This window comes from Chaetura pelagica, unplaced genomic scaffold (genome assembly GCF_000747805.2).
Source record: "Chaetura pelagica isolate M959 unplaced genomic scaffold, ChaPel_1.0 scaffold176, whole genome shotgun sequence".
Taxonomy (NCBI): domain Eukaryota; kingdom Metazoa; phylum Chordata; class Aves; order Apodiformes; family Apodidae; genus Chaetura; species Chaetura pelagica.
Window position 1 is genome coordinate 341,580 of NW_009953484.1, and position 27,149 is coordinate 368,728.

The 27,149-nt window shown below is 38.6% G+C and overlaps 1 protein-coding gene across 1 annotated transcript in view; it reads right to left on the reverse strand.

The window, feature by feature from the left end:
* Positions 1-23,482, reverse strand: part of ACRV1 (acrosomal vesicle protein 1) — a 52,965-nt gene extending 29,483 nt beyond the window's left edge. Inside the window, exon 1 of the mRNA XM_009998572.1 lies at positions 23,356-23,482. Within this exon, the coding sequence (XP_009996874.1) occupies positions 23,356-23,482 (127 nt within the window). The remainder of the gene's footprint in view (positions 1-23,355) is intronic.
* Between the last annotated feature and the right edge of the window lie 3,667 nt (positions 23,483-27,149).

The following is a 27,149-nucleotide window of genomic DNA, read 5'->3' on the forward strand; positions in this document are numbered from 1 at the left end:
GTTTGTCATTCATAGTCTCATTCATCGTGTTCCTAGGGCACCCAAGAATTAAATAACTAAAGATGGCAATTAATAACATCCAGGTAGATTTATTGGGAAATTAACTTCTGTTTTATCTCAAGAGCTTTATACCTCTCTACTGGAGTTTTTGTAGAGCTTTTTCCCACTGTCACTTTTGCTTCTAAAAGCCAAGAATCCTGACCAAATGTTGGAGCCAGTGCTATGCTTGCTGCAGGAGTTCACTGGGAAGTCTGCCATACCAATTTGTTTGTAGGTGACCTAAGCAGCAGAAATAAATGCACTCATTTCTTTTAGCAGTACAGGAATAAATCAAATGTTTGCAAGAGTAGCCTAAGCAGATATGATGGAAACAAGCAAGAGCTGCACACTTGTTACAATTGTTTGAGAGGCAAGATTCACACTTCACTAACATACCACATTTTACATTCTTCAAATTAATCCTCTTACTCTTTGGCTGGAATCCTGATGCTGGTCCCATTTAGCAGACAGCACATTTAATCATATTTTTTATACAGCTCATGAAGCAGATGAGGTCTCTTCTGTGTATGTCACAAAGCCTCTAGTATGTATGTCACAGCTCCCTGTACAAGAGATGCTTGTTTGGAGCAACAGCATTTTCCAACTGGAATAGTTGCAGGCTGTGGTGTGAGGCAAGACTTTCCCTCACAGGGTATTATTAGTAGGAATGGTCACAGCACTGTGATAGATCAGTTTGTTTGGTTTATTACACCTGATGAGCTCTGTATAAACCCTTTATACAAGTGACTGCTTGAATCTTTGATATTTCAGGTGTCATGATTAATCTCCTTCAGACAACATTCAAATGGTTGCAGTTCTGTTGCCTTTGTTTCTTGCTTGTGCCAGTCTGGCTGCCATGGCTCAGCAGAACCGTCATTCAGGGAACCAGCTACTTTGGTTCTCAGATCTTTTGATCTGAAATTAAATTCCGAGAAGTATATTAATGTGCTTACCCATATTTTCTTTTCAGTTAGCTTTGCTTTTAGTAATATTTCTTTTTTTCTAAAAGTAGATGGCCTCTTGTTTATTCTCTTCTTACCCTTCCAGTTTAAATTCTGCATTATCTTCCATTATGGACTGTACACAATTCTACTTGTTTCTGTGTTGTGGAGCACGTCCTGTCATCTCATCTGAGAGGCCTCAAGTGCTTGCAAGCTTCCCCTTAGCACAGTGTTGAATAATTAGTACAGAGTTAGATGATGCCACTAAGCATTAAAAAAAATATATATATATATTTTGAAAAGTAAGTTTTCTGGAATTTTCTCTTCCTTACAGATTAAGGAAAATCACTGTACCTTACCACATAAAGTTCTGTCATTTCCGTTTTGAAAATGGAAACTCTCTGAGATAGATACAGAGATCTATTATCTATTAGATTTGCTGTTGCTCCTGGGTACCTTGCATCATACACTGTTATTTATTGCCAGTACAAGGGGATACATTTGAAATACCATGTTCAGAACAACAACAATGTCTCACTGTGTCAAGAACAACAACAAAGAAAAGTTCCCCAACCTGAATGCTTTCATCTAGTTCTTCTGACCAGCAGCTACCCTCTTTTTTAGCTGCTTCAATTTTATTTCATCAACTTTATAAAAAATTATCTTAGTTTGTTAGACCAACTAATGGTCTAACAAACATCAATCATGTCCCTTGGATGATGATTTGAAAAGCCAGCTATGAGTGTCTAATTTTTTTAAAAAGTCAACCAAATGCTCTCACTGTGGCCAAAGAACTTTTCACTCAGCTAAGAGGATTTACTCATGTCTAACTGTGACCACAACATGGGCACTTGTTTTTGTATTAGTCTCCCACCGTGCTAGTTTTTTGTGCCATTCACCCAGGGCCAGCAGAGCTGCAGAGGATGCTGCCAGCTCTCACTGTATCATAGCCAGAAAGTGCAGCAAATGGACTATGCTTATACTGGTGCTACAGAGCACCTTCCCCTTCCTGCAGGAGCTGTGACACATCTGACTTCCCTGTGACAGCCTCCACCTCAAAGGGGCAGCTCAGCTCTGAATTACTGCCAAACCAAGCCTGTAAAAAAAGCTCCTTTGTCTCAAGTGACTCACTTAGATCTATATAGAAACTGATCTCTGAACACAGGTGAGACTTGCAATTATCATGGCTCCACTGGTGTCCTCGAGCCACCACGAAGAAAGAGAAAGATTTTCATAGATTTAACAACAAAATAAAAAGAATTTAAAGGAGAAGCAGGTTATACACATTTAACATCTGTTGCAAGTGATGTTAAGATTTTTTAGGAGAATTAGTGCAGTGAGGAAGATTGATCAGTTCCTGAATAATGTCAAAGACATTCTCAGTAATGACTCAATAAATGCCCCAGAGACATTGCTCAGGCTAGTAAAATCTTCAGGGCTCTGAACAATTTGAGAGAAAATGTTTCAAAAAAAAACCAGAAAAAAACCCACCTGAAAAAGACACCAATAGACTTAATATAATGGTAGCTACACTAAATGAATTCATAATGGGAGAGAAACGTAGGATAACTTTTTCAGACATGTGCAACTGACATTACACCAACTGCACCACAAATGGCTAAAGAACACTTCCTCAGATCTTTGCTCATGAGCCAAGAGCATGTTTGTTCATATCAATCACAAAAAAAGAAATTATAAATTAATTGTGGCTGCTCATAATGATAACTGAACTCAGTTCTGTCCACTACATCAGGAACGGAATTTTATTTTCCACGTCTGTCTGAGCTCTTTCTACTTCAGTCCTGCTACACCAGGCTACAGGCACCAAGTTGCCAAAACAGAAAAGATACAGAGATGGGGAATAAATTGATTAGGACAGACCTGCAAGAGACTGGCATAAGGAGAACCAACTGGGAGAGGATAAGGACATTTGAAAAGGTGAACTGCATGAAGTAATGAAAATGTAGCAGAATGTTTTACTTTCCACAGTGTTTTGTGTCTGCAGGCAATTAGCAACAACCCTGAGCAACTCTTCCAAAGAAGCAGACTCGTAGGGAATCAAAATACCAGCTCCTACTAGAGTAAATAAGTCAGACAGTTGCAAGGAATTGCAATATTTTTGTTTCAGGGTGCTAATTCACTGTTTGCTGGGGTGGAAAGGAGATTCCAACTTTTTTTTCCTTGCACTCTGCAGTATTTTGCCTAATGGATCAGGGACTAGAGGAATTTTTATTTCCTTTCATCTGAAGTGTTAGATGTGGGTGACTGTCCTCAACTGTGTTAAATGTGTTTCTCATGTATTTCATGCACAGAGAGAATGGACATTGGTCTGGCTTCGGCAGAGCTGGGGAGGCCAGTTCTCTGCTGCCCACCTCCCTTGATGGCAGTGGAGGCTCTTCCTGCTCATGGGAGGAAGAAAACAGCTACCAGGGCTGGTACCTGGGTTCTTGCAGGCTTCACCATACTTATTTACACTGCAGAAAAGCTGCTTTTAACCAGCTGAGCTATGAAATCCTCTTCTGTGTGAGGCAGAGGCCCGATGTCTCCAAACCAGCCTGAACCATGGTGTTCAGAGTGAGCTCAACAGGGCTGGAAGAGGAAGCCTCACTGAAAGCAAATTACTCCAGTTCACCTCAGTGAGAAACAATTGATCCTTCTGAACTCAACTCTGTGCTCAGAATATAATGCTCACCTAAAAAAACACAGCAGAAAACACTGCCTGTTTGGCACAGAGCTGGCACACAGCTCTTCAAGCTGTGCTATTGCATGGTAACCCCCTCTGTTCTCAGAACACAATGAAGACATCACCAGTTTTTGCAAGCAGCACCCTGGGAGCAAACTCCTACTTTGTGTTTTCATCTCCTGACATATTCTCTCCAATTCAGAAGAAAGTCTTTTGAAGTTCTTAGTACTACACCAGTTGTTCTCCGTGACTCACAAGTGGGACAGATTGAGATATCTCATCACTGGAATTAATAATAGGGCCAAGAGAAAAGCATGAAGTCTCTGAGGCAGCAGAGAAAGCTGCAAAGAGAGGATTTGTTTTGTAGCATCGTTGTTAGGCAATTTCCCACACATATGAAGGCTTTACAACAGCTTCTTTGTGTTATCCCATAAGAAATGCTTCTTTTTTACAAAGCTGAAAGTTTTCTACATGATGAGTAAATAAAAATATAGAAAAAATCCACAATATTAAGAATATGGAGGTACTTTATACAAGTTAACACTTCTTGACAATCTGATTTATATGACTATGTTTTGAATCCTTTATATGTGATACTAAAACAATTTTTAAAAAATAATAAATAGATATTCCATGCATGTTGCAGAAGAAAGATCATTGTCTGTATCTGTTTTTGCAAGAAAAAAAGCCAGGCTTTTTTCAGTGATGTCCAGTGATAGGACAAGGGGCAATGGGTGCAAACTGGAATACAGGAGGTTCCATGTAAACATCAGAAAAACTTCTTTACTGTGAGAGTGACAGAGCCCTGGGCCAGGCTGCCCAGAGAGGCTGTGGAGTCTCCTTCTCTGGAGACATTCCAACCCGCCTGGACACGTTCCTGTGTGATGTGATCTGGGTGACCCTGCTCTGGCAAGGGGGTTGGACTAGATGATCTTTTGAGGTCCCTTCCAACCCCTAAGATTCTGTGATTCTGTGAATACCCAGTTTGGTTCCTTTGTCAGGAACCATTTAAAAGCAACACACCAAGCTAAACTGCACACCCTTCTTCCAGATGCCTTATTTTTCCATCTCTACTAAAGACACATGTACAATGAATTCAATACTTTTCATTGCCCTATGACAGAAGCATATTTTTCTTAATAAATATAGGAATTAATAAGAAAATAGGAACAAAAAAGTCTTTGAACTACAACTTAGATAGGATTTTATATTAAAAAGTAGCTGTAAAGACAAGATTTGTCCCACTACATTACAATCTCTCAAACCATTCTAATCTATAAATTTTAGAATCAAGATTAATCTACCAGAGCTTTTTTCCAACAGCTGATTTCATTATTGATCCAATACATTAAGTAATTTACATTAATAACTCCTATATTATACAGATTATTTATTTTATAATGAAAGCAGAAAAATATAAAAACCTCAGCAGAAATTTATATTAAGGGGTTTCCAGAGCATCAAAATTAAATAGCTGTGTAATATTTTAACTGTACATATTTGCTTATACAAATCTAATGACTTCAGAGTGATTCTCATACTCTGTGAGGCAAGCCAGGACTAGAAAATGTTCTTTTCACCCCCTACATCATTAGGAATTGTGAGGATACTTCTCTTAACTGGGGACAGGGGGGGAGAAAATAAATGATGCTATAATTTTCTTCTGCTGACTTTTAATATCCTGACACTGCACAGCTGACAAGGAATCCCTGTTTCAGGTGGAATGAGGGACTGCAGAAGCCTTTGCAACACACTGACTGAACTAGACATAATTTCTGTGTGTTTCATTGGCATTAGTTATTGAATAGCATGTTTTATGTCTTATTATTGTATTATTATTACTATTACTGTTACTAATTATCAAATTAAAACACTGAAATGATCACAATTCAGTTCAGAAGATTAACACACCCTACAGAGACTGCACACACTGCATGGTGGGACATAAATGAGAAGGACTTCAGCTCTTTAGCTGTTGTTCAGGATTGTGCCTCTGGCTCCCAAATTCAGAGGGTTTTGGCTCAGAGGAGAGCCAGAGGCTGTGTGGATGAATAAACAGGAAAGTGGACAGGTTTCAAAAATAAAGTTTCACATGCTCCTGTGATGTTTTCCTCTCACTGCACTATTCCCCAATTCTCCATCTCCATGCACTCTCTGCATCTACTAATGGGGAGGGAGAAACCTCCATGACTCTTTTCTATCTCCAGTTACCTCCAGCTGCTTTCCACATCCCTTACTGGTTTGAGGGTCCAGAGGAACAGAACAGCATCAGTCAGTAGAGCAGGAATAGATGGACTTTGAATTGTGCAGTGGTTCCTCCCAGGAAGAGGAATTCTGGCTTTCTCTCTCCCCTCTTCCATTACTGATTTCCATGAAATGCATAGGATTTTAAATTGGTTAAAATTATCTCCTAAGTTAAAGGAAAGGAGGTAGAAAAAAGGGGATGTTACTTCATCTTTTCACACTTGTTGAATATTTTTTTTCCTGTGCACATCTTCCCTGACAGGGTCAGTCTGTCCCAAATCATGTGATTTCCTCTTACCATCTCTCCCCTTAAACTATCAACAATATTCATTACTCAGAACACACCTGCTTTGTGGACCATGGGCCTGGGTTCTATTTAAATCTAATTGCTGGGTGCAAGTTGAAAAAAAAAGAAAAGCAGCACAATGTGGATCCAGTAGGGAAAATTTTGTAAGATAGAAACAAATAAAGCACGAGCTTTAAATAAAAGTAAAGAGATAATGAACTAATTAACATTCTAAGGATTAATTTAGCCCAAGAACATCTGTTTTCACACATCCCTCTGATGAGATCTAATGTGAAGGCTTGTATTGGTTAGCTTTGAAGTTCTATTGTATTATCTAAAAAGTTCCATGCACAGACTTTGATAGGGACTATAGATATCCTAGTAACAGAGGGACCCCTGGGCTCCTCATTTCCACTACTCTTAGTTTCTATATTTCCATTTTACTTGAATCTATCTATACAGCATTCTCTATTCTTTGTTACAAATTCTCCACTGGGCACACTTTTACTTAAGATTGTATTTTAAGAACTTTTAATATTCCATCCCTCATCTGCTTTCTTCACAAAACAGGACATTTTAATTCTTCTTTCCCATACATTGTGCTAGACAGCCAGTTAATAACTTAAAAATATTACCAAGCCTTTAGTCATTTATTAAAGTCCTCTGCATTTGCTGTTCTCTAAATTTAACAGCTCCTTCTCTAAGAACATCTTTCCAATCATGTTTATACAGTACAAATATGATCCCAGGGTTCTAAAAATTAAGAAACCACCTGTAATGTAACACTATAAGAAATATGCTTCCATCTTTAAAGTTTCTGAGTTACCTGCTTGCCCTCCTGATTATTGAGATGAAATAGAAACTTTTTTAAAAATCTAGAGAAGTCTTTGTGTAGCATCTCTCTGTGGACATGGACCTTTGCTTCCTGTAGCCACAGTTCTCAATCTTTTTTTCACATCTTCAGCAGTGGCTTTGTCTGAATCCCTTCCCCACTCCCATCCCATGTTTTCAAAAGCAATTGATGTAAATTTCAGATCTCCTCAGTCATAGAAAAGAACAACAGAAAAAACAGAAGCAACCTTGCAAAGACAAATGTTGCATTTTGGCCAGGTCTGGGTGGATAAGATTGCAGCATGTTGTAGAGACAGGAGAGAGAAGATGGAGATGGATGGGAGAAGATGGATGGGAGATGGCTGTGGACTGAAACAGAAACAGCTTAAACAATGATACCATGTGCACGAATTGGGCAGGGTCTGCCTGCCTGGTGCTCAGTATCTGCCAAAGAGACTTACAGACCAGTGTGAACATTATGGCAGGTGTTCAACCAAAAGCTGGATTCAGGATGGAAGACCTGCAGACCAGTGCACACTCGCCTTTCTGAAACAGGTCAGGCAAGACAGGAAAGGATTTTGCTGCTTTCCTCCTGTACCAAGCAGAGACAGGCAGGCACCTGCACAACAACACTCTTAGCACCAAGGATTTGGAGAGGCTTCACTGAAAACAGTGATGAACTACTGAATTTCAGAGTCCCCAGCCAAACTGTGGATTGCTGCATGCTGGTGACTGTGAGCTGAGCTACTGACAAGGTCCTGATTTGCTCAGCCAAAGGTAGTGCATCTAGACATGAACCTGAAAGCAACCAGATCACTTGTGGCAGGCAAATACAGAATTTGTTCACTGCCAACTCAAAGCACATCTGAAATACTCTACGATCATGGCTACACATACAAGCTACTTCAATCTGGACTAAAATTACAGATTTACAGTGCATCATGAGCTGTTCACCATGCTACAGCCATTCCCTTCTTCCACTGTACATGAAAAGCAGTTTATTTACCTCCAAAGACAAACTGTGCTACCATACTGGGGTCAATAGTATGACCACAGCAGTCACAAAAGGTTAGCCAGCCTGCTCCAGACCAGAGCTAGCCAGAATAACTTCTCTGCTAAGCCATATAGGAAGAAGCAAGTCCTTTAACAAAGGATCAAAATACGTTGCAAAGTGCATCTTTTAGTTTTCCCAACACAGAAAACCTATTAGGGAAGTGTGCTACAGATTTTTATGGGCATATAATGTCATTGAGAATTGACTATCCTTGTGTTCCACATATGATTGATTATAAAAGTCAATTCTTCAGCAAACTTGTACTAACTCTATTCATTATTTAGAGAGAGCACCGTTACAGCTAGGACTTGGTATTCATGCTGGCCACAGTAATGCAAAGCCTCATACTCAGAGATCAGCAAAAATGATCAAGGCACATGCACACAGGCACACAAACATCTTTGTCAGATGGGAATCAGGCAAATTGGTGGGTTCTCAGCAATGCTGGCACTGACATCTATTTAACTGTATCCATTAGACATGGGTCTAGAGCCTTCAGCTCTGGCCTACCTACACCTTTTTATGAATACAAAATTATTTTCACTAATGAACTAAAAAAAAAAAATAAACCAACAAACCTACCACAATTAATAGGCAGCTTCTTTTCCTACCTGCCGTAACACAAACGTTCAGGTCATTAAGTCTTCCTCCCACTAGAGCTGATAATGCCAGTAACACATGCAAAGGTGCTAGCACAGAAAAATAACATTCCATCTAATTTCCCTAAGCATCACAGCTAAAAAATAAAGCATTGAACTCATAGCAAAATCACTTCACTTCACCTACTCCCAGCTAAACATTAATCAGTCTCTAACTTGGTCATCATACCAAAATAGTTTCCCAGAACAACCTCTAAATTTGTTGACTGCTGAATAAATTGAGCAAGGAAATAGCTTTTTGTGTTTTTAAACATCTAATTGATTCTGTGGCTCTGTGGTTCCTAGTCAATACAACAGTAATTGGAATCATCATGACTAATGCACAGATCATTTTACAGGCCTTTCTTATTTGCATGAACATCTCCTCATCTGCCTTCTCACCCCCTCCAGTTTTTCACAATATTTCTCTACTTCTATCCAAATTAGCTCCGATGTGCTAGGCAGGGTCCACAGCAAGTGTGTTTCCCCAAATGCAGCATTCTCCTTCAGTCATTCCTCTACCACTGCTGATGTGCAACTGAGGCTGTTTCTACCATGCTGCACCTCAGCAGCTTTGGTTGGTTACTGCTGCTTACAGCTTTACTCTTAGTATGAGGCATTGCCTTATGGAAGCATAACGCTGGCTACCATTCTTAATAATAACATGTAGCTGTTAAGTTACATCTGCCATTCCTGTTAGGCAGATTTTAAAAAATCCTTTTTGTTTGGTTAGTTGGTTTTTAATTTATCCTTTAGTCTACTAAAAACAATATTTAACTTGCAATTAAGGCATTAATTTGAATATGTCTGTCTGATTCATGGAGGCCCTTGTAGTCAAACAAATATAGTCTTTTTCATCTTGTGTGTGTTATCAGTCTTGCTTGCTGTTTTTATATTGAAAAGCAAGATACTTCACTCCTTCTTACTTATCAGAAGATGGGTCTTGGTTCTCTCATGTAACCAGGCCTGTTTGGACAGTCAGCTTGGACTCCTGGCATCTCACTGCCAAAAAAACCCAAAAAATAAAGCCCAGTGTACTCTGTCATTTTCAGAAACAGACACTGTCCCACTTCCTGCATAAATCATGAGTTCTTCCTGGATCATCTGATACTCCCAGATTTATCAGTGGACAAATAATCCACTGTGCCTCAAGACTTCCACACAATCCATTGCCCTCAACTTGTACCTGCAAAGCAATTGTGATTCCAGTTGTGTCACTGTTAAATATGCCATTAATTACCTCAGAAAGACATTATACCATACTCAGAACAGACTGTAAACATTTTATGTCATTAGGTAATGCACTGAGGCTTTTTTTAGTGCCATAACAACTCCATTTATATACTGTGTTCTGCATAATTAGCTACTAATGAGGCTCTAACTTTCACTGCTGTAAGACCCAGATATCTGTTCCTCTTCCAATGAATTAATTTTTGCTGTCTCATTAACGCACTAAAAAACCTGAAAATTGTATTTTAATTAAAAGCTCAACTACCTCTGTCTGGAGACACTAATGAACAGACACACTCCAAGGGAAACACAAGAACTTTGTCAGTCTAGAGGACAATGTGCACCCAGTGCAGAGAGAAGAACACAAAAAGAAAACAAACCTCACTTTCACATTCTCAAGGGCAGGGTCTTCTCTACTTTCCTTCTTTTTTTTATTTTTGTTCTCCTAACTTTCTCTTTTTTCTTTTGTTTTTCTGCCTAATTACCAACTAATCTTTAAAAAATAGCCACGAGTGGAGTTTTTTCCTAAAAATATTAGAACTTTTACTTTCCCTGAATAATTTAATAACTAGCACTCCATTAGAGAAATATAATTGGTAACACTAACCCTAATGCACATAGAGACTCAAACCACCTCCCATGTCAGACTTAGTTTTGTAACCTTCAGCAAGGCTGCCTGCCCTTGGACTGACAAATTACACACCAGACCCTATGAAATCATAAGACTGTCCAAAAATCATGAGGCGTGTGTGTATTTTGAGTCTTCCTGATACTTTCTATTCCTGTCAGTCTTCTGAATCACATTTCCTGCCTTTTCTCCATTGCTGCAAGGGCTAAAAACATAATAGCAGAAATTCATCTAATTATTTGACTTCACAGCTACTGCAATAAAATAATAAGCACTGACCACGATGCTTCATTTCCTGACTTCTGCAAACACTTCAAGCAATTAATCAAGTAACACACTAAATTTTTAAATACACTGGGGAAGGAACAGAATCCCAATAATCTTATCAACACACATACAAAGGCAATAGATTTTACAGTGTTTCAGTGGTAGAAACACAGACTCAGTTTTTGAGACATCTCATAAGAGAACATACATACACAAAGCTATTAGATCCAAATTTAAAATAAATATAAAAGAAAAAGAACTGTCCAAACTTATGGATGTGCAGTCTAATCCAAAATGTGCCAAATCCACAGGCACTCCACACATGCTTTGAGAGTTGTTGTTTCTTGTCCCCTTTGGCAAGATAAGGAAGTCTGAAACATAGAAATCAGCAATTTGGATGGATGAACCAACGTGTCTCTTGGATTCACCTCACCCTCTTCTAGCTCTTGATAGGAATAACTCTTTAAGAGATTGAATATCTTGTTTATTTAAGACTTGCTACTCCAGTTACAGACCCTTATTAGTTTCAGCAGTCACAGAAAGATTCATCAGTAACCAGAAGTGACCAAGTCCATCACCCACTCTTTGAACTTCAACCCATAACTACTTCTAACTATTAGTTATTATAGGTTGGATGTCTTCAGGATCAGTAATTCCTCACACCCTTAAATACAGGTGCACTGGTTGCTTCTGCTTAAACCTAATTAAAATTTTATTGTTACAGAAAAATCAAAATAACACCAGCTGAGTGAGCCCAATACAATTGTCCCAAATGTGGAACATCTGCATATCCCAACTAAACCTTGCTGCTGTCTTTGCCCCCACCTACCAAACTAGTTATGCTCTGGTTTCTGGTGGCTTCTAAGTCACAGCTCACATAGTAGAAAAGATTATACACTGTACTGTAAGAAGCCAGACAAACCCTAAAAGTTAGTTCTTATAAAAGGGGAGATTCACCTCAGATTTATTATCCTTTTCAATTAATTGCAACATTATAAATTCTGTCCACAAAACTGAGCTGCAGCTATCTAGTAATCTACCTCCTGGTATTACCTACTCTGAATAAATTTGAAACATTCTGATTACTGAGGATGCCTTCTGCCTCTGTAGCCACACAATCAATTTTGTCTTCCTTATGGTCACTTCCTGACAACCACATTTCCATGCGTGTTGTCCCCAGGATGCCTGTTGCCAGGTGCTCATTCCCAGTCTTTCCACTGATGTTTCTACACTGGTGTTTCCCATCTGCTCATTTAATACTGTTTTCTAAACAGTGTATCTTACATCTCATAGTTCTATCCCAAGTACTTGAACAAAGCCTTCAGGTGCACCAATGGCATGGATACAGGAATCCAAAGACAAGTGTTGCCATCCCACAGGACAGCTCCCTTTCACTTTCTACCCCACTTTAAGCTGCTTCTAATCAGTGCCTCAGGCACTTCTAAAATCACTAACAAATTTGTCCTGTCTCTTCAGAATCATGAAAAAGAGCTGTCAGCCCAGCAATGTGAAACACAGAGCTCCTTAATTATTTACTCTGATTTCATTTTTTGAAGATTAAGCACTGGTGAAACCAACAAATTTAAGTTGCATGGCAGGGAAAGTACAAACAACTACATCTGAAAAATCAAACACATTGCTTTTAGCTTTCAGTCATCTCAACTTGTAACTTTATTAGCTTTGGATAAAATGCAAACAAAACTCAGATTTTGTACCCATGAGAAATGAAACAGTGGAAGTCAAACAGCTACACACTTTTGAAGAATCTATTTGGAAGCCATCTAAATATTCAGGTCTCTGAAAAATCTCTGAAAAATGTTTCAGCCCTCAGAAATGGCGACATTTCCTCTCATACCAATCGAATAGACTGATGTAGTTTCCAAATGATCTTAAAGCAACATGCACACAGATACCACTTGCAAATGGCACAGGAGAAGGACAGGATAAATAACAAGTAAGATAGAAGGACCACAAGATGTAAGGAAGCAGAAGTTTTGAAACAATGTATACAGTTCTAGGAATAATCAATAAGATTCAGCATTCTTATACATAAGTGCCCCTAAGATATTACAATGAGATAGCAAAGAAGTGACTGTGCTATTCTACCTGGAAATTTTTGATAGAAGCTGTATCAGAGAAATACACTGCAGGGAAGATTATAATGAAAAGGCTTCTGGATTAACTGCTTCCTTCCTTTGCAAACACAGGATTCTGATCTCGCCATTTTCCCTCACTTCTTGGGATAACCTGAAGCTCACTTAGTAGATGACACCAGACCCCTATATACTGATCTGAGTTCTGGTTCTTAGTCTTAAATTCAGGTACTTCATTCTGATCTCCTTCATGTGAAGAGCACCTTAATCTCTTATGAAGGCTTTTCCTAATATTAACTTAAGTGGTGGTATTCTGTGATTCTACTGTGAATGCTTAGCAGGCTATTCTCTCTAAAGATGAAAATCCAAAGTAAGCCAACTTAATTAAGAATTAATTCCCTTTAAATCACAGCCTGAATTGTTCATTTCTGCTTCAGTCTCTGATCAATTATTCGTGGCATGAAATGATGTACAAGACACAGGGGCAAATTAATTTAGGTGACAAAAGTGATTTCATCTCTCATCAGAGATTTTCCATCCTCTTGTTTGTTTTTTTTTTTTAAAAAAAAACCCACATGTAATAATAAAAAATTTTGGCCTGTTTACAAGGCTCTGTGCTCTGACTTTGATATTTCCTCATAGAGACACACAATGCCATTTTCCTTTTTTTTTATAAACACTCCTCTTTTCCTGCCTAAAGAGAAAATTGTCAAAACTGTGTCTTAAAGGATCCATTAACTCCTTAGGAATTCTCTGAAAGTCTTCCAACTTCAGCTGCTGAAGAAGTGGTGGCTTCTTCCAAACCCTTCACATCATGACTGTGAATACAGATAAACTTCCAATTAATTAACATTGTTACTGCTCTTCAATGGAATGACTCAACCTAAATGTTGGTTACTTTTTTAATGGTGAATGAAAGATGGTGCTATTCAGGCAGCTGAATACACAAAGAAAGCTACACAGTTATGTTAGAACACTTCTATTTCTGAATACTACTTTTGAAATCTCTTTATGTGAGCTTCTGGATACAGCAGTCAGAGGTCATAACAGCTGCCAATACTCTGTTGCAGACAAAGGAAAGGCTGGGGAGTACTAAAAATAAATCTTTTTTACAAAAAGCAAATAATAAAAACAAAATAATTGGTTTAACGATCAACAGTGAAGACTGTGTGAATAGGATCAGTCAGCAAGGGAGATCTTAAAAAATCTTGTCAACAGTCCTAGACCTCCAAGAAAGCCCTCCAGGGTTGTCTCCAATGAACCCCAAAAATGAAACTCTGCCTTAATGCACAAGGCAATGTGAGGAGATGCACCTACTGCTGTTGTTGCACAGCACTGAAAGAGTAGAGTATGTCTTAGTAGCTACATTGATATTTCCCTTAATGTTACCCACTTCCCCAGGAGCATATGCCTTAAAAACCCAAGGTGGCTATAAGGCAGGAGAAGACCTTTTGCTGGTCTGGACTCACAAATATTCCTGATACGTTATCTTAAAAGGATTATGTTGATTTATCAAGGTAAAAACAAACAAAAAATGTCCTTCACCACCACCATTTAGTTTTATACCCTTCATGAGTCAGGGAGGAAAATGACCATCCACAGAGAACATGAAAGAATTTCCCTCTGTCTGCTGTAGAGCACAAAACACTGAAACAGCTAATTGCATTAAAAGAACCATTATCAGCAAATCTTTTAACAAAGAATGATGGAGTTGGTATTTTTCACATGAGTAAGTCTTATCCTGGTCTCACTGTCAGCTAATTATGCCTGAAAAATGCCATTAGTCAATGGAATTTCTTGTGTGAATAAGGATAATTCTCATGAGAAGCTGAAGAATTAATTCCTAAATAGTTAATTTTAATCTACAATGTGAGCATTTCAAATGGCCTATTTACACAATTTTAATCTGACTAAAATGGAAAATGTCACCTCAATGCTCATACAAGATTCCTGTAAATTATGCACATTTTTAAAGCTAATGAAGCTGCTATTATCATATTAAAATTTGGCATAGCAGGTTTTTTTAAGTTATCATCATGACTTTTAAAATATTTTGCAATTAAATGACTAATTCATTTCTATTACTTGTAGGCTGCATGGAAACTATTTTTTATATCATGCCTATTAAGATGAATGATGGCCTAATATTTTATTACACATGTTCAATCACATTCAAAAACATGGGTGTCTTCATTTCCCACATCAATATGGAATGCTTCAATCTTGGGCTCAGAGAAATCAGAAACAGAATTTCAGTTACCTTCACTGGAAGCACATCTAAATAGTGAATTTATGCTGATGACAGTAAGGATTATAAGTATTATATTTAACTCTACATAGTTTGCTAATTTACTGGAAGATATGGAACAAAATAATCACAAAGAAATACACTGCTTTTAAGTTTAGATTTAGTTAGGTGAGCACAGGTCAGGCTTTAATTAGCATAAAGAGACATATCTTAATTTGAAGACTTGATCTTTTCCCTCTCTCTCATATACATGTTGCATTTATCATCAGGAATTCATAAACAAGATGACAATGTGTATTGGTGCTGGGCACCACCATGAATGCAGTAAAAAGCGATCACCCTGGTAACTAAAATTACCCGTGTTCACACAGTTGCCCTCTTACCTGCCCATCCCTGGTATTCATTGTTGTTCCCTCTGTTACAATACAGTTGCCACCTGTGTGAACTGGAATGTACCCATCCAAGAAGCAGGCGAGCCCTTTCTGTCACAGGAAGGAGGTGGCATCTACAAAGATGAGCTTGTGAAGCCAGAAGTTTTAATTGCTGCCAAATAAACTGCAGCATACAAAATATTTTGATAAGTCCCTTCTGGCAGCTGACTCAATGTTGTGGTTTTTTTCAAGCTAACAGGATTTATTCATGTGTGGAATGATTGAATGGGAATATTATCCAGGCCTTACCAGCCAGTGGTCTCATTGCAATTCCAGGAGTTTGGCTATATGAAGTAAAGGAGAATGGTGTTGAACACAATATTCAGCAGTCATGGGGAGGAAACACAGTATCTCTGAAGAATGGCAGACAAGTAAAGGCAAATGAATTTTCATCACCATTACAGCACCAATAGCTCTCTATTCCTTCCTGAACCAGGAGGGCAGGATGCACAGATATCCAGACTTTGTGCTGTCTGGATGCAACCTCCAAGACACTTCAGGAAGGAACAGAGGAACACCAAGTGTCAGCTGCATAATTTGGCCAGTCCCCTGCCCAAAAGCTTTCTAACAAAGTAAGGATGAAAAAAAAAATCAGCACTGTCAGTGAGCAAGTCTAACACTGGGAAGATCTGTTAGGAATGACTTAAGACATGTCCCTGCCATAGCCTTCCCAGGGGCTGTGCTTACACCTTCCCATTCTACACAACTCTAAGGCAGCTCAATAGTCACAGAAGCTTCCTGCCTCCAGCAAATTCCCAGGAGCCAGGTCTGGTTTACCTACCAGGGTCTCTTCCAGTGATTCTTGCAGTGCCAGGACACTCACCTTGCCTGGAAGCGCTACTCCCCACTGCCTTCATCCTTACATACTTGTGCGAGGCACAAGAAAGAGAGATGGAAAGTGCCCAAGAATTGGGACTCAACTTCATGTCCCCTTCTTTGGGCCCCAGCACGTGCAGAGCTTCATCCACCCCAGGCATGCTGCAGAGGACCTATGAGATACTTGTTATTGACAGTGTAAGCTGAGTGAACCAGTAAGTGGCAACCACATCTGGGTGGGCACAGACAGCAGGACCTTGCATGACTTCAAGTCTATGATTTGCAGTTCTCTGAAGATGCCAAGCCAGATGTTCAACAAACAGCTTTTTCAGTGAGGAGAGTTTAGGTTCCCCTAAAGCCAGTGCCAAGAAATCATGTTTGAATTTTTGGTTTGCTTCATTTTTTAAGATCATGATGGACAGAATTTATCACCTCTTTGAAAAGAAGTATACACACATATGAGGGGATCTTCCTCATGCTCTGCCTTTTCTGGAGAAAGTGCACTCCCCTGATGTACACCTCAGATGGATTTTGCTCTGAGAGGGCACAAATGAAATTAATGGACTCAAGCAATTTCCTGCCCTATTATATTGGACTGTCCTACATAATTACTCTGAATAACCTTTATTTTTAATGCACCAGGTAATTTATGAAAAGTCCTTCTGTCTATCCTTAGAGGTATTCAGGTGTTGCTGAGGGGGGCTTCACTTCTTAAATGATGGCAATATAAATAATCTTCTTCCTGTCTTCTCGGAGGATCCTTCTCACTCCATCAAAACAGGCATAAATCTATAATGTTGACTCATCTCTAGGGCTTCCATTAATCCAAGTTTTATATGCATGCATGAATAGTCTTGTCTTATAATAAAGTTTTTAGCAGTAAATACCATCCGTGTCAGAATCTTATTAAAAATCAAAAAAGTAATTACAACTGGGTTTATCTGTGATTGGGAGAAAAACATTAATTTGTCAGGTTAATAGCCATTTACCCAGGAGCCTTAAACCAGTTTCATAACTACCCTCCTGTGTTTTGTGAAGCAATACTTAGATCTAGAATCTGCTCCATAGAGCAGCCTAATTACACAGACTATGGTTTGTCTCTTATGGACTTGCAGTCTCACATCAAACCTCACCTAACTCACCAGCACTTTTGGAAAGACTCCAACCAGCTTCCTCTGACCAGAGAAAGCAGTCTATCACCAGCTAGTTGGCAGAATAGATAATGCTTTACTACTAACAGCACATCATAATCTGCAGGAAAAAGACTCCTCATTTTCCCCATCAGAAGCACAATGCTAGAACCTCACTCCGAAATATCTCTGTCTGTCACCCTAGAAGGCAAAGCCATAAACACCAGAGCAAATGATTCAATAAAGTGCAAAGAGAGAAGAAAACATTTCTTCAGCCAAACACTAGCTATTTTCCACAATGCCAGACATTTTTCTTACCCTTTGTTTAGTGGTTTAATAGACTGGATTTGACTTCTATAGTATTTTGGTTTTGTGGTTTCACTGAAAGAGTTGAGTCTTGGGAGGATGACAGGACTTACAGAATCTATGTTAAATCAGCTAGTGATAGATACCCTGATCATCAAAATAAAGAAGGAATCGACACAATATTGGTCAAGCTAGGGTTTTATGAAAATCTTTTCATGATAAATTCTATATCACATTCAAGCTCCACACAGGTTGTAGATCTGATCTTCTACAAACTAAACCTATAGCATTTATTCTGAAATAAGCCTGAACTAGGTTTTTAAATTCTTTTTTCCCCCTCAGTTCCCCCTGATGATTGTGATATTCTTCCATCTTTCATCTTCCAACTAATGAAGAACTTCAAATAATTTATCATTTCTTTGAGTCTATCACGTAAGAGTACTCAAGTTCAAACTTTTAAAAGTGATTCCTTTTTTTTTTCCATGGAGTGGCATGTTTGACCAGACAGCCAAAACTGACCAGGTTACTCAAGTAACCTGAGTTACTGTCAAGCTTATTTCACTTCCCCCTCTGAAGGTACTCTTTGGGAGTAGGACTGATACTCTGAGCTGTGCTATATTAGTTTTAAGATACTTTCATAGAAAATTGATCTCATCCTATCAACGTTTTTAAGTTCTGTTTTCAGAAAGGTTCTATGAAAATATTGAATCTGTACATGGAAATTTATTTCAACACGTGACACCATTATGCTAGTAGCCAGGAAAAATACATGGTAACTTATTTCCAAAGAATATACATAATAATTTCATTGTTTTTGCATTTTTAATTAACATGCACATAGATAAGGCTACTAATAGGCACAGATAAAGAGATAGAGAAAGCTAGAGAGAGCAAAGTAGATATAAGATACACATACACACACAGGACTAAATTATGTTGAATAAGATTAAAAACTATCAAAGTTTTATTTGCCTTCCCTTATGCTGGATGAGTACATTGAAACACCACTGACTTATCCAAGAAATTCAGAATAACTTTGAAAATCCCAAGCTACTTCTGCAGGCATCTTAATGTTGAAGAATTATTAATTGTTTGAAAAATTCTGAATTATCTACATAATGGGCTTATGAAATATTACACTGTCAAACACTCAAAAGAATAGACACATTTGCAGTGAATCAGCTGTGATTCAATGCAAATACATGGGAAGTTATTCACTGAAAACAAGGGAACAGGGCAAGAAATAAACTATTCAAACCTTGGAAAACATACACATGTGAAACAAAAGCAGAGACAGAAACTGGTTTTGCTTCTTGCATGACCAAGAAGTCATAAACAGACTATCATTCAGCAAATTATTGGTAACAAATCTGACCTGACTGAAAACTGAGAGACAGGTTGCCAAGGCCAACTCTGCAGGGATGTAAAAAAAAGAGGCAGAAGCACAAGAGGCAACAAGGAGTAGTTTTTCCTGTCCTAGAAAAACAGCTCTCAACAGGTGGGGTAGCATCCTGCAGAAAGCAATCTGCAATATATTGAAAACATACCTGTGGTTTATCACCCTCATTTCAAAGGTCTGGTTTGATCTCCATCTGCTGTATGGTTCTCAAGGAAGCGTTCATTTAGCTGGTGCCTTCACCCAGGAGGAACTAATGCAGCTGTCAAGACACTTTCTGAGAAGCAGATGCTGTTCAGCAGCAGCTCCATACAAAAAGAGATTCTCAGAGTTTTGGAAGCGTATGGAGCACGACTGGCTGGAAGTCCTTTCTTTCCCTGTGGGTATATTCCTGTGTAGGAAAACCAGGGAAGATAATTCACTGAAGAATAGCTATTGCTTGGAGAGTTCCCCTTGGAGGGATACTTGGCAAAGCAGAAGCTGTGAGTATAAAGTAGCTTCTGGGTCTCTGTCAGCCCTCAGCCTGCAGTGTTAACAACCCATTTGTCCCTTCCAGAAGCAAGGACAATTTTTAGGAAGTTTGCATGGCAAAAGCCTCTAAGGGGTCTCCTGTCTTCTTTCATTTCTCCACTCCTTCTTCCAGCCCTGCTAGTTTTTCCTATCTAATGTAATAGGGGAAAACCAAGGGTAATATGTCTCCTGGCCAATTTTTCAGTTTCTCCATCATACTATTCAATAATATTTGCATTTCTGAATGGAGAAAAACAATCGGCAGACTATGCAAGCTTTGTATCCTCCTCTTTTCATCTGCAAACACTTGTCAGGTAAAGAAAACAGCTTGTGCTCCAGCAGCTTTCTCACCAAGGCTGCTGAGCTGTTGCCAGAGCTCATGACACTGGAGCTGAATGCAGCCCCAAAGACACCAAAGTGCCAGCTCTCAGTTCTGCTCTCATGAAGACACACCTTGTTTGAACTATGGGAGCCTGAGTGGGTTATTGATTTGGAAAGAGTCTCAAGGCGTGCACAAGTCAGATGTTATGGAGCAGTTTTGATTGTTGCTTTATTTAGCTGCACACAGGCAGTCTGGCACTGTCACTTTTAGAGAAGACTCTTCAGCATTTATTGTCTTTTGGTCTCATTCTTTTTATTTTCATTCCCAAAGCCTGACTTGAAACAAATGGCTTTCCCACCCCACCAGAAATGTTAGTTCCAGGCCAATCTCACAACCTGCCTTCCATTGTCTGAAAAAAGGCCAGGCTGATACAGAACCTACCTGGTCAGGCTTTCCTGTCACAAAGAGGAACTCACTGAAGTAGATAGGGGAGAGCCTCTGAATCTCTTTCCTTGTACTGAACTTCAGGCTGGGCTGGATGAACTCAGAAGAATGAGTGCTGGATGAAGCAGAACTCAAGAGCAGCCTCAGAGTTGCTCTTACTCTCAAATATCTGCTGAAAATGTCCACACGGAGGCCTGGCAGTTCATAAAGAAATACATAAACCACAAAATGCTTTACACACGGAAATTAACTAACAGTCTCAGGACTTACTGGTTAATTAATCCTGGCATTGATTTCTGTGTAGTGACAACACCAGGTTATAGATTTCTATTTAATGTTTCTTAGGGTAAATGTTTGCCCTCTTTTCTCTCCAGATCTGATTTCACAAGCAGAAACTGGCTCACTTGTTTCCCACTCTGTGTGTTAGGTCAGGCAGCCCAGCCTAGCAGTAGGAAATGCTCTGAGGACCCAGTTTTGCCCTCCTGTACACAAAGACACTAAACTGGCTTTTTGTTACTCCTTCCACAAGGCTGTAACCACACCACAGGAAACTAATCATGTTGCAGAGGTGTCACTGATGGCATAATCTGAAGACAGTCACACAGAGATGTGTTGGAGGTGTAATAAGGCCTGCAGAGACTCTTTTACCAGCAGTGATACTTGAAATAGAAATAACCCAGGCTGAGTGTCAAGAGCCTGAGGTGAACGTGCTGAGCAGACTGACAAAAAAAACCCCACAACAACCAACAAAAAACATAAAAAGAAGGAAAGAAAACAAGTAAAGAAAACCCCCCATATTTGTACTTGCAAGCCAAGCAAGTTTGAAGTAGAAATCAGTGAGCTGTATCAAACAGGGAACCCTCCTGAGTCCCATTCTCCTCTGCCTCCCCCAGGAGAGAGCTGCACTGCTGGCTTTCCTAAGACTGCACATTTCTAAACGAGACAAGGGAGCTCATTTGAAACCAGAGCCTACAACTGGGATGATGTTCTGCCTATTCAACATGGTGTAATGTTCAGTCCCTGAGACTGCAGGATTCCACTTCATCAGCCTGAAAAGCAAGCTTGGGTTTTGTGTGTTTATAAAGTTTACAAGCTACCATTTTTAATTGCTTTGTTGGGGTTTTTTTCATGCAAAAAAAAAAAAGAAATAAAAATGTTCTAGAATATTTTAGAGTGATGAACATTTTGCAGCTAATGGGTCTGGTGTAAGTGTAACTGGCAAAGACAAATTTTGAATCACCAAATATTAACTGATTTTCCATAAAACTTCATTTGTTTACTGTCCAATTCTGCATAGCGGGAGCAGTTTTAAACAAGGTACTGTAATCACTTCTCTACTTCCTTGCCTTCCATTTTCTCCAGAAATTAAACACAGCAGTGTATCTTTAATGTTTATTATGAAAGAAATGTAACTTATTCAGATACAAAAAAAGTTAGCAACCTTTTTTTTTTACTTGGTTTTTTGTTTTTTTCATGAAAAAAAAAAAAAAAAGAAATAAAAATGTTCTAGAATATTTTAGAGTGATGAACATTTTGCAGCTAATGGGTCTGGTTTAAGTGTAACTGGCAAAGACAAATTTTGAATCACCAAATATTAACTGATTTTCCATAAAACTTCATTTGTTTACTGTCCAATTCTGCATAGCGGGAGCAGTTTTAAACAAGGTACTGTAATCACTTCTCTACTTCCTTGCCTTCCATTTTCTCCAGAAATTAAACACAGCAGTGTATCTTTAATGTTTATTATGAAAGAAATGTAACTTATTCAGATACAAAAATACTTTGAGCCCTGCTGCTACATGTATAATGGTATAATAGATAATCCAAATTCAGGCAGCAAATGTGATGCCATAAAACAGAAAAATACATATTTTATTGTGAGAAACATGTACTCTTCAGATGTAATTTTGATTTAATATCTCTTTTGGCACTGTATGATACTGAGTTGGATTTTCATACGGTTACCAATAGCTGTGACATCTGAATACTTCAACTACCAACAATTTCTCTGTGCAACATCAGGCACAAGAATGCACTGACTTTTGTTTATTAATTTAGGGAGATGCAGACAGATTAAGCAAGTATAATAGCACTGAGTACAGCAGCAGCACAGCTCCAAAAGGGATCCTCATGAACCTGGACAGAGGTATCAATTAAAGATGACTGCAACATGCCTGCTATTCTACCATAATGCACGAACCTCCTCCTCTGTCACTGTTGTGCCACAGTTGCAATACAGGCAGCACTGAATATTCACTTGCATACAAATGGACAGTAATTATACCCAGACAGCCCCTGACACAGCAGGTCTAAACAAGCTGTGCTTGTACCCTGACACCAGTCCTTCAGGTCCTCCTCCCTGAACCAGGTGATCTGAGGAAGTATCCTTCCTTCTTTCAGGGAGGAGGTCAAAACAAAGCAAGGGGATTCACTCCATCAGGGGATGTGGATACCACAGCTCTGAGTCCCAGCCAGCTTCCAGGCACTCTCCCAGCAAACACAGTCTGCACACCTGGATGGGCAGGTGGCCCCTGCACAGAGCACAGCAAAACCAGCCCTGCCCTCAGGTCTGTGTCATTAGACCCACAGGAAACAGCACAAAGTGAAGCTTTCAACTGTGAACCTTGGTTGTGCCTGAACATGAGATAGATCCTGATGGACCCAGCATGCTCAGCACCAAAATATACCTGGGCAGGCCCTGAAACAGGCTTTCAGAACTTGTGAAACTTTCATTCCATAGTCTCTAGCATCAAAGAGACTTTGAGAGGTGTGGAATTAAACACTTCTGACAGACCTTATTACAAACTTTTTCATTTACCTTTCTCCTGTGGATCTTGCCTAAAATCTTGCACTGTTCTTTCTTGAAGCATCTCCTCCTCAGGTTCCCCATCTGTAAAATCAAGGGCATTGTCAGTTGATGGAGCTGTTGCTGACTTAAAAAGCATCGTATATCAGCTGCATGTGCGTGTCAAGTAAGAATGGCTTGGATCCTTGCAGTGATGAACCTAGACAAAATTCTTCTCTGCTTGATGAGATAACCACTCCCAGGTTAGAAATTTCAGGTGGACTTCCACCACCACCTCTGCAGCCACAGAGTTAGTACATTAAAATATCAATGGAGTATCATTCTTGTAGTACTTGTTTCTGAAAAACACAATTGCAGAACAACCTGATATCTGATTCCCAAATATAACTCTGGTAAAATTGTATCTCCATTAGTTATTAAAATTTTCAACAGCTCAAGATGTATCTTTGATACATCCACACTTACTCTAGTTTAGCTGATTTAACTTTTAGTACAGAAGATGAGTAATAAGGATTTAAACTACACAGTTTTCAAACTGGAAAAATAATTAACTTACCTGACTAGTTTCCACTTTTAACTATATTAACAGCAGTACAGTATTTAATTTAATACTCTAGCAATCAGTACTTTGTACTGCAAATAAAGTAAGAGTGTGGGCAACCAATTTAAATGCCTTCATATTTTCTTATTCTTTCTTATTATTTCAGTAGTTTAACAGAACTGTATAAATTAATGCACCTCATACTTCATTGATCTGTAAGACTGGGGAAAGGAAGGTGCCTATTTGGAATGTAAATGGGGAGGGGAAAGTTTTCGGAAATTAGGATCTTTTCACAGATCCTGACCTGACTTGTACAGTTGCTGAAATTAGGCCTTTAAAAACCAAGAATACTATTATCATAAGGTGAACTTCCGAGAAGATACCAAAATTCAAGCATGAATAGAATTAATAGCAGAAAGAATTAATCATAGGTCTCTTTAAGGAATTCCTTGGCCTGTTGTATGACAATGCAATCTGGGACTATACATATGGGACAGGGAGAGGATGGATGACACCTACAGGGACCACTGACAAACCTCCCTGAAATAAGAATAGTTTCATATCAGAGCAGCACCTTTCTTTAATATTACTTTCTTAATACCCTTGACTATCAAATACTGTGATTTAGAGATCCTCAATTATTTGCTTGCAATAAGAACAATAGGCTGTATACAGTGAAGAAACTGAATTAGTTCAAGATAGTTTTTATTAAAAACACAGCTGCTAATCTTGTGTTTCCCACGGCTGCCAAGTAGATGTTTTTCGTACGCAAGTAAGTCTGAGAAGAAACATTTTGGGAACTTTGTAAACATTTCCAAGTTAAGCAAAAATCAGTGCAGTGCCAAACGCTGTATCTTATGAAATGAAGTAGCCCCATGGTCAATCTTGTCTCTATGATGAATATATGCACATATAGAAACAGAGAAGTAAGAACCAACAATCCAGAGTAGCTTTCATTCAACATTAAAGCAGAGTTCCACTCTAAATAGAAGGCTGCTTTATTTAACTGGACTACTCCCTGTGTAAATCCATGGACAGGGCTGATTTCCCCAGTAAGTAAAATAAATGATTATTCATTTTAAGTCCTGCTGGCACTGCAAAGCTAATGGAATCCTAGAAAAGTAAGTTGGTTTCAATTTTGGCTTTGCAGCTTTGGCATAAACTGAGCTCTCACTGCAAAATCCTCATGACTGATGAGGCATAATCCAGAATAGCCACAGGGTTGGCTTTTCAGACAAAGCTTCCAAAGATTTGCTAACAACTTTTCTTCTCTTTTGTTTCTGCCAATTAAGGATATTTAATAGAAAGTCACTGCGAGCAACATATATGCAAGCACATACTATTTTTCTACCATATAAAGACAGAGTCCCACTTTGAGATGAAGCACTGAAACATAAAAAGAATAAGCAGTTCCAGAACTAAGACTACTCTCATTTGCTATGTATTTTAGCTCTCCATCCCCAGATAGCTGATGGCATTCTGGGCATGACATAAACTACTGAAGCCTGGTTTCATCATTCTGCTCTTTCTCTACTATCTCTAATAGCATTTTTAGTATTTACCTGACCTAAACATAGCTAGGACCCACAGCTTCATCATATTACTGAACTTGCAAAAAAAGTAGCACTCACAGAGAAATGAGGACTAAAGACATACAAGATTAATGTTTTACACATGAATTACCTTTAAACCACTCTGAGATCAAAAACAAAGATTGAAAGAGAAAAAACCAAAGGTAGTAACTCTCATGAGTAATGAAGGCATGTCAAAAATATAAATTGTTGCCTTAGTTTTTTTTCCTTTTAGGATTTATGACGTAAGAATGAATTACATCTGCACTGATTCCTGCTTCAGCTATGATTTTTGTTATTCAAATGAAGACAGAGGAAGAAAGAATGAAAATAGATTTTTATTGTTCAATGTAAACTATTTGCATTATAGTCTTACAAAGGAAATTAGGAGGAAATCAAGTGCCATTCCAATAATGAGAACTGGAACCTTGTTGGAAAAAACATATAAAATTAACTAATTTATAGCCAGTTCTGGTACAATTATTTAATTCTCCAAGCAGTGATATCTGAGAGCAAACCAAAATATGATGACCTTGTCTTTCTCATAATAATGACCAGGACTTCTACCTTTCCTCTCCATTGCTGCAGTCAGTGTCATTACAATTAATTTACCTGGTGCCATTTTCCAGTTGAGTTATAATTCTTGTCTGTTCTAGTTATAATTCTTTTCACAGAAATGAAGAATTTGAAGCCTTTTACAGAGCATTTTTAACATTCTGTATTTGGTTTGGTTGGTAATTCCACCTCCACACTCATCTACAGACACAGTCTAGTGAATATATACATAAAGGTTCACTGAGCCAACCAAATGAAATATGGAATATTAACAAGATTAAGCTTCTTTTTCCTTGCTGAATGACATGTTATTACATATCACTAGTAGACATAACAATTCTTATAAATAATGCTGTGACATGCATAAGAAAGAAGATGGAAAACAGTAGGAAATAATTATAAAAAAAAAATCTGTGGTGTGCTTTTAAAGTAATGTTGAAGTCATTCTTAGATGCCTACAAGTGCTGTTAGATGGTGATATATATTTGTAGCTCACTAGCCACATAAGGATGATCTCAACTCACTATATTTTAACAGTAGAATGATGCACTCCAGGTAACTTTGCATCCCAAAATGGTACAAGCTCTGAGGTCCATGGATTCTGGAGATAATTGTGATCTTTGCTTATTGCTAGATATACCCCAGGTTTAGGTCTGAGCCTCACAGTAAGTTCAGTTACCCATCAGCACTAAGAAAACCCTGAAGAACATTTCTCAGTGACATAGGAGTGACCTCCCAACATCTCACCCAGAGTGCCAGGTAGTTATTACAGAAGCAGGTCTTGTTTCCTTACTGCATTTGGGGAAACTTGCATCTGGAAATGACAGATATCAGCACCACAGTTTTCCTGTTGTTTGTCAACATACTTGAGAAATATAGATCCTTGAGGAAAATTAGTAACAAAATCAATACATGAAGGACTTGCCTCCCCTCTACACTGCAGAGATCATAGATATGTTCCCACTCTGCTCTCTACCCAGCTGGTACCACATAGAGCAGAAAGAATACAACGTGTTTCTGATATCAGAATAGAAAGCATTTATTATCTTAGATGCAGGGATGTACTGCTGTGAAAATATCATTTCCAGCTCTAGAAGGAATGCAGATGATCATGGATCAAAACTAAGACCCTCATTTTA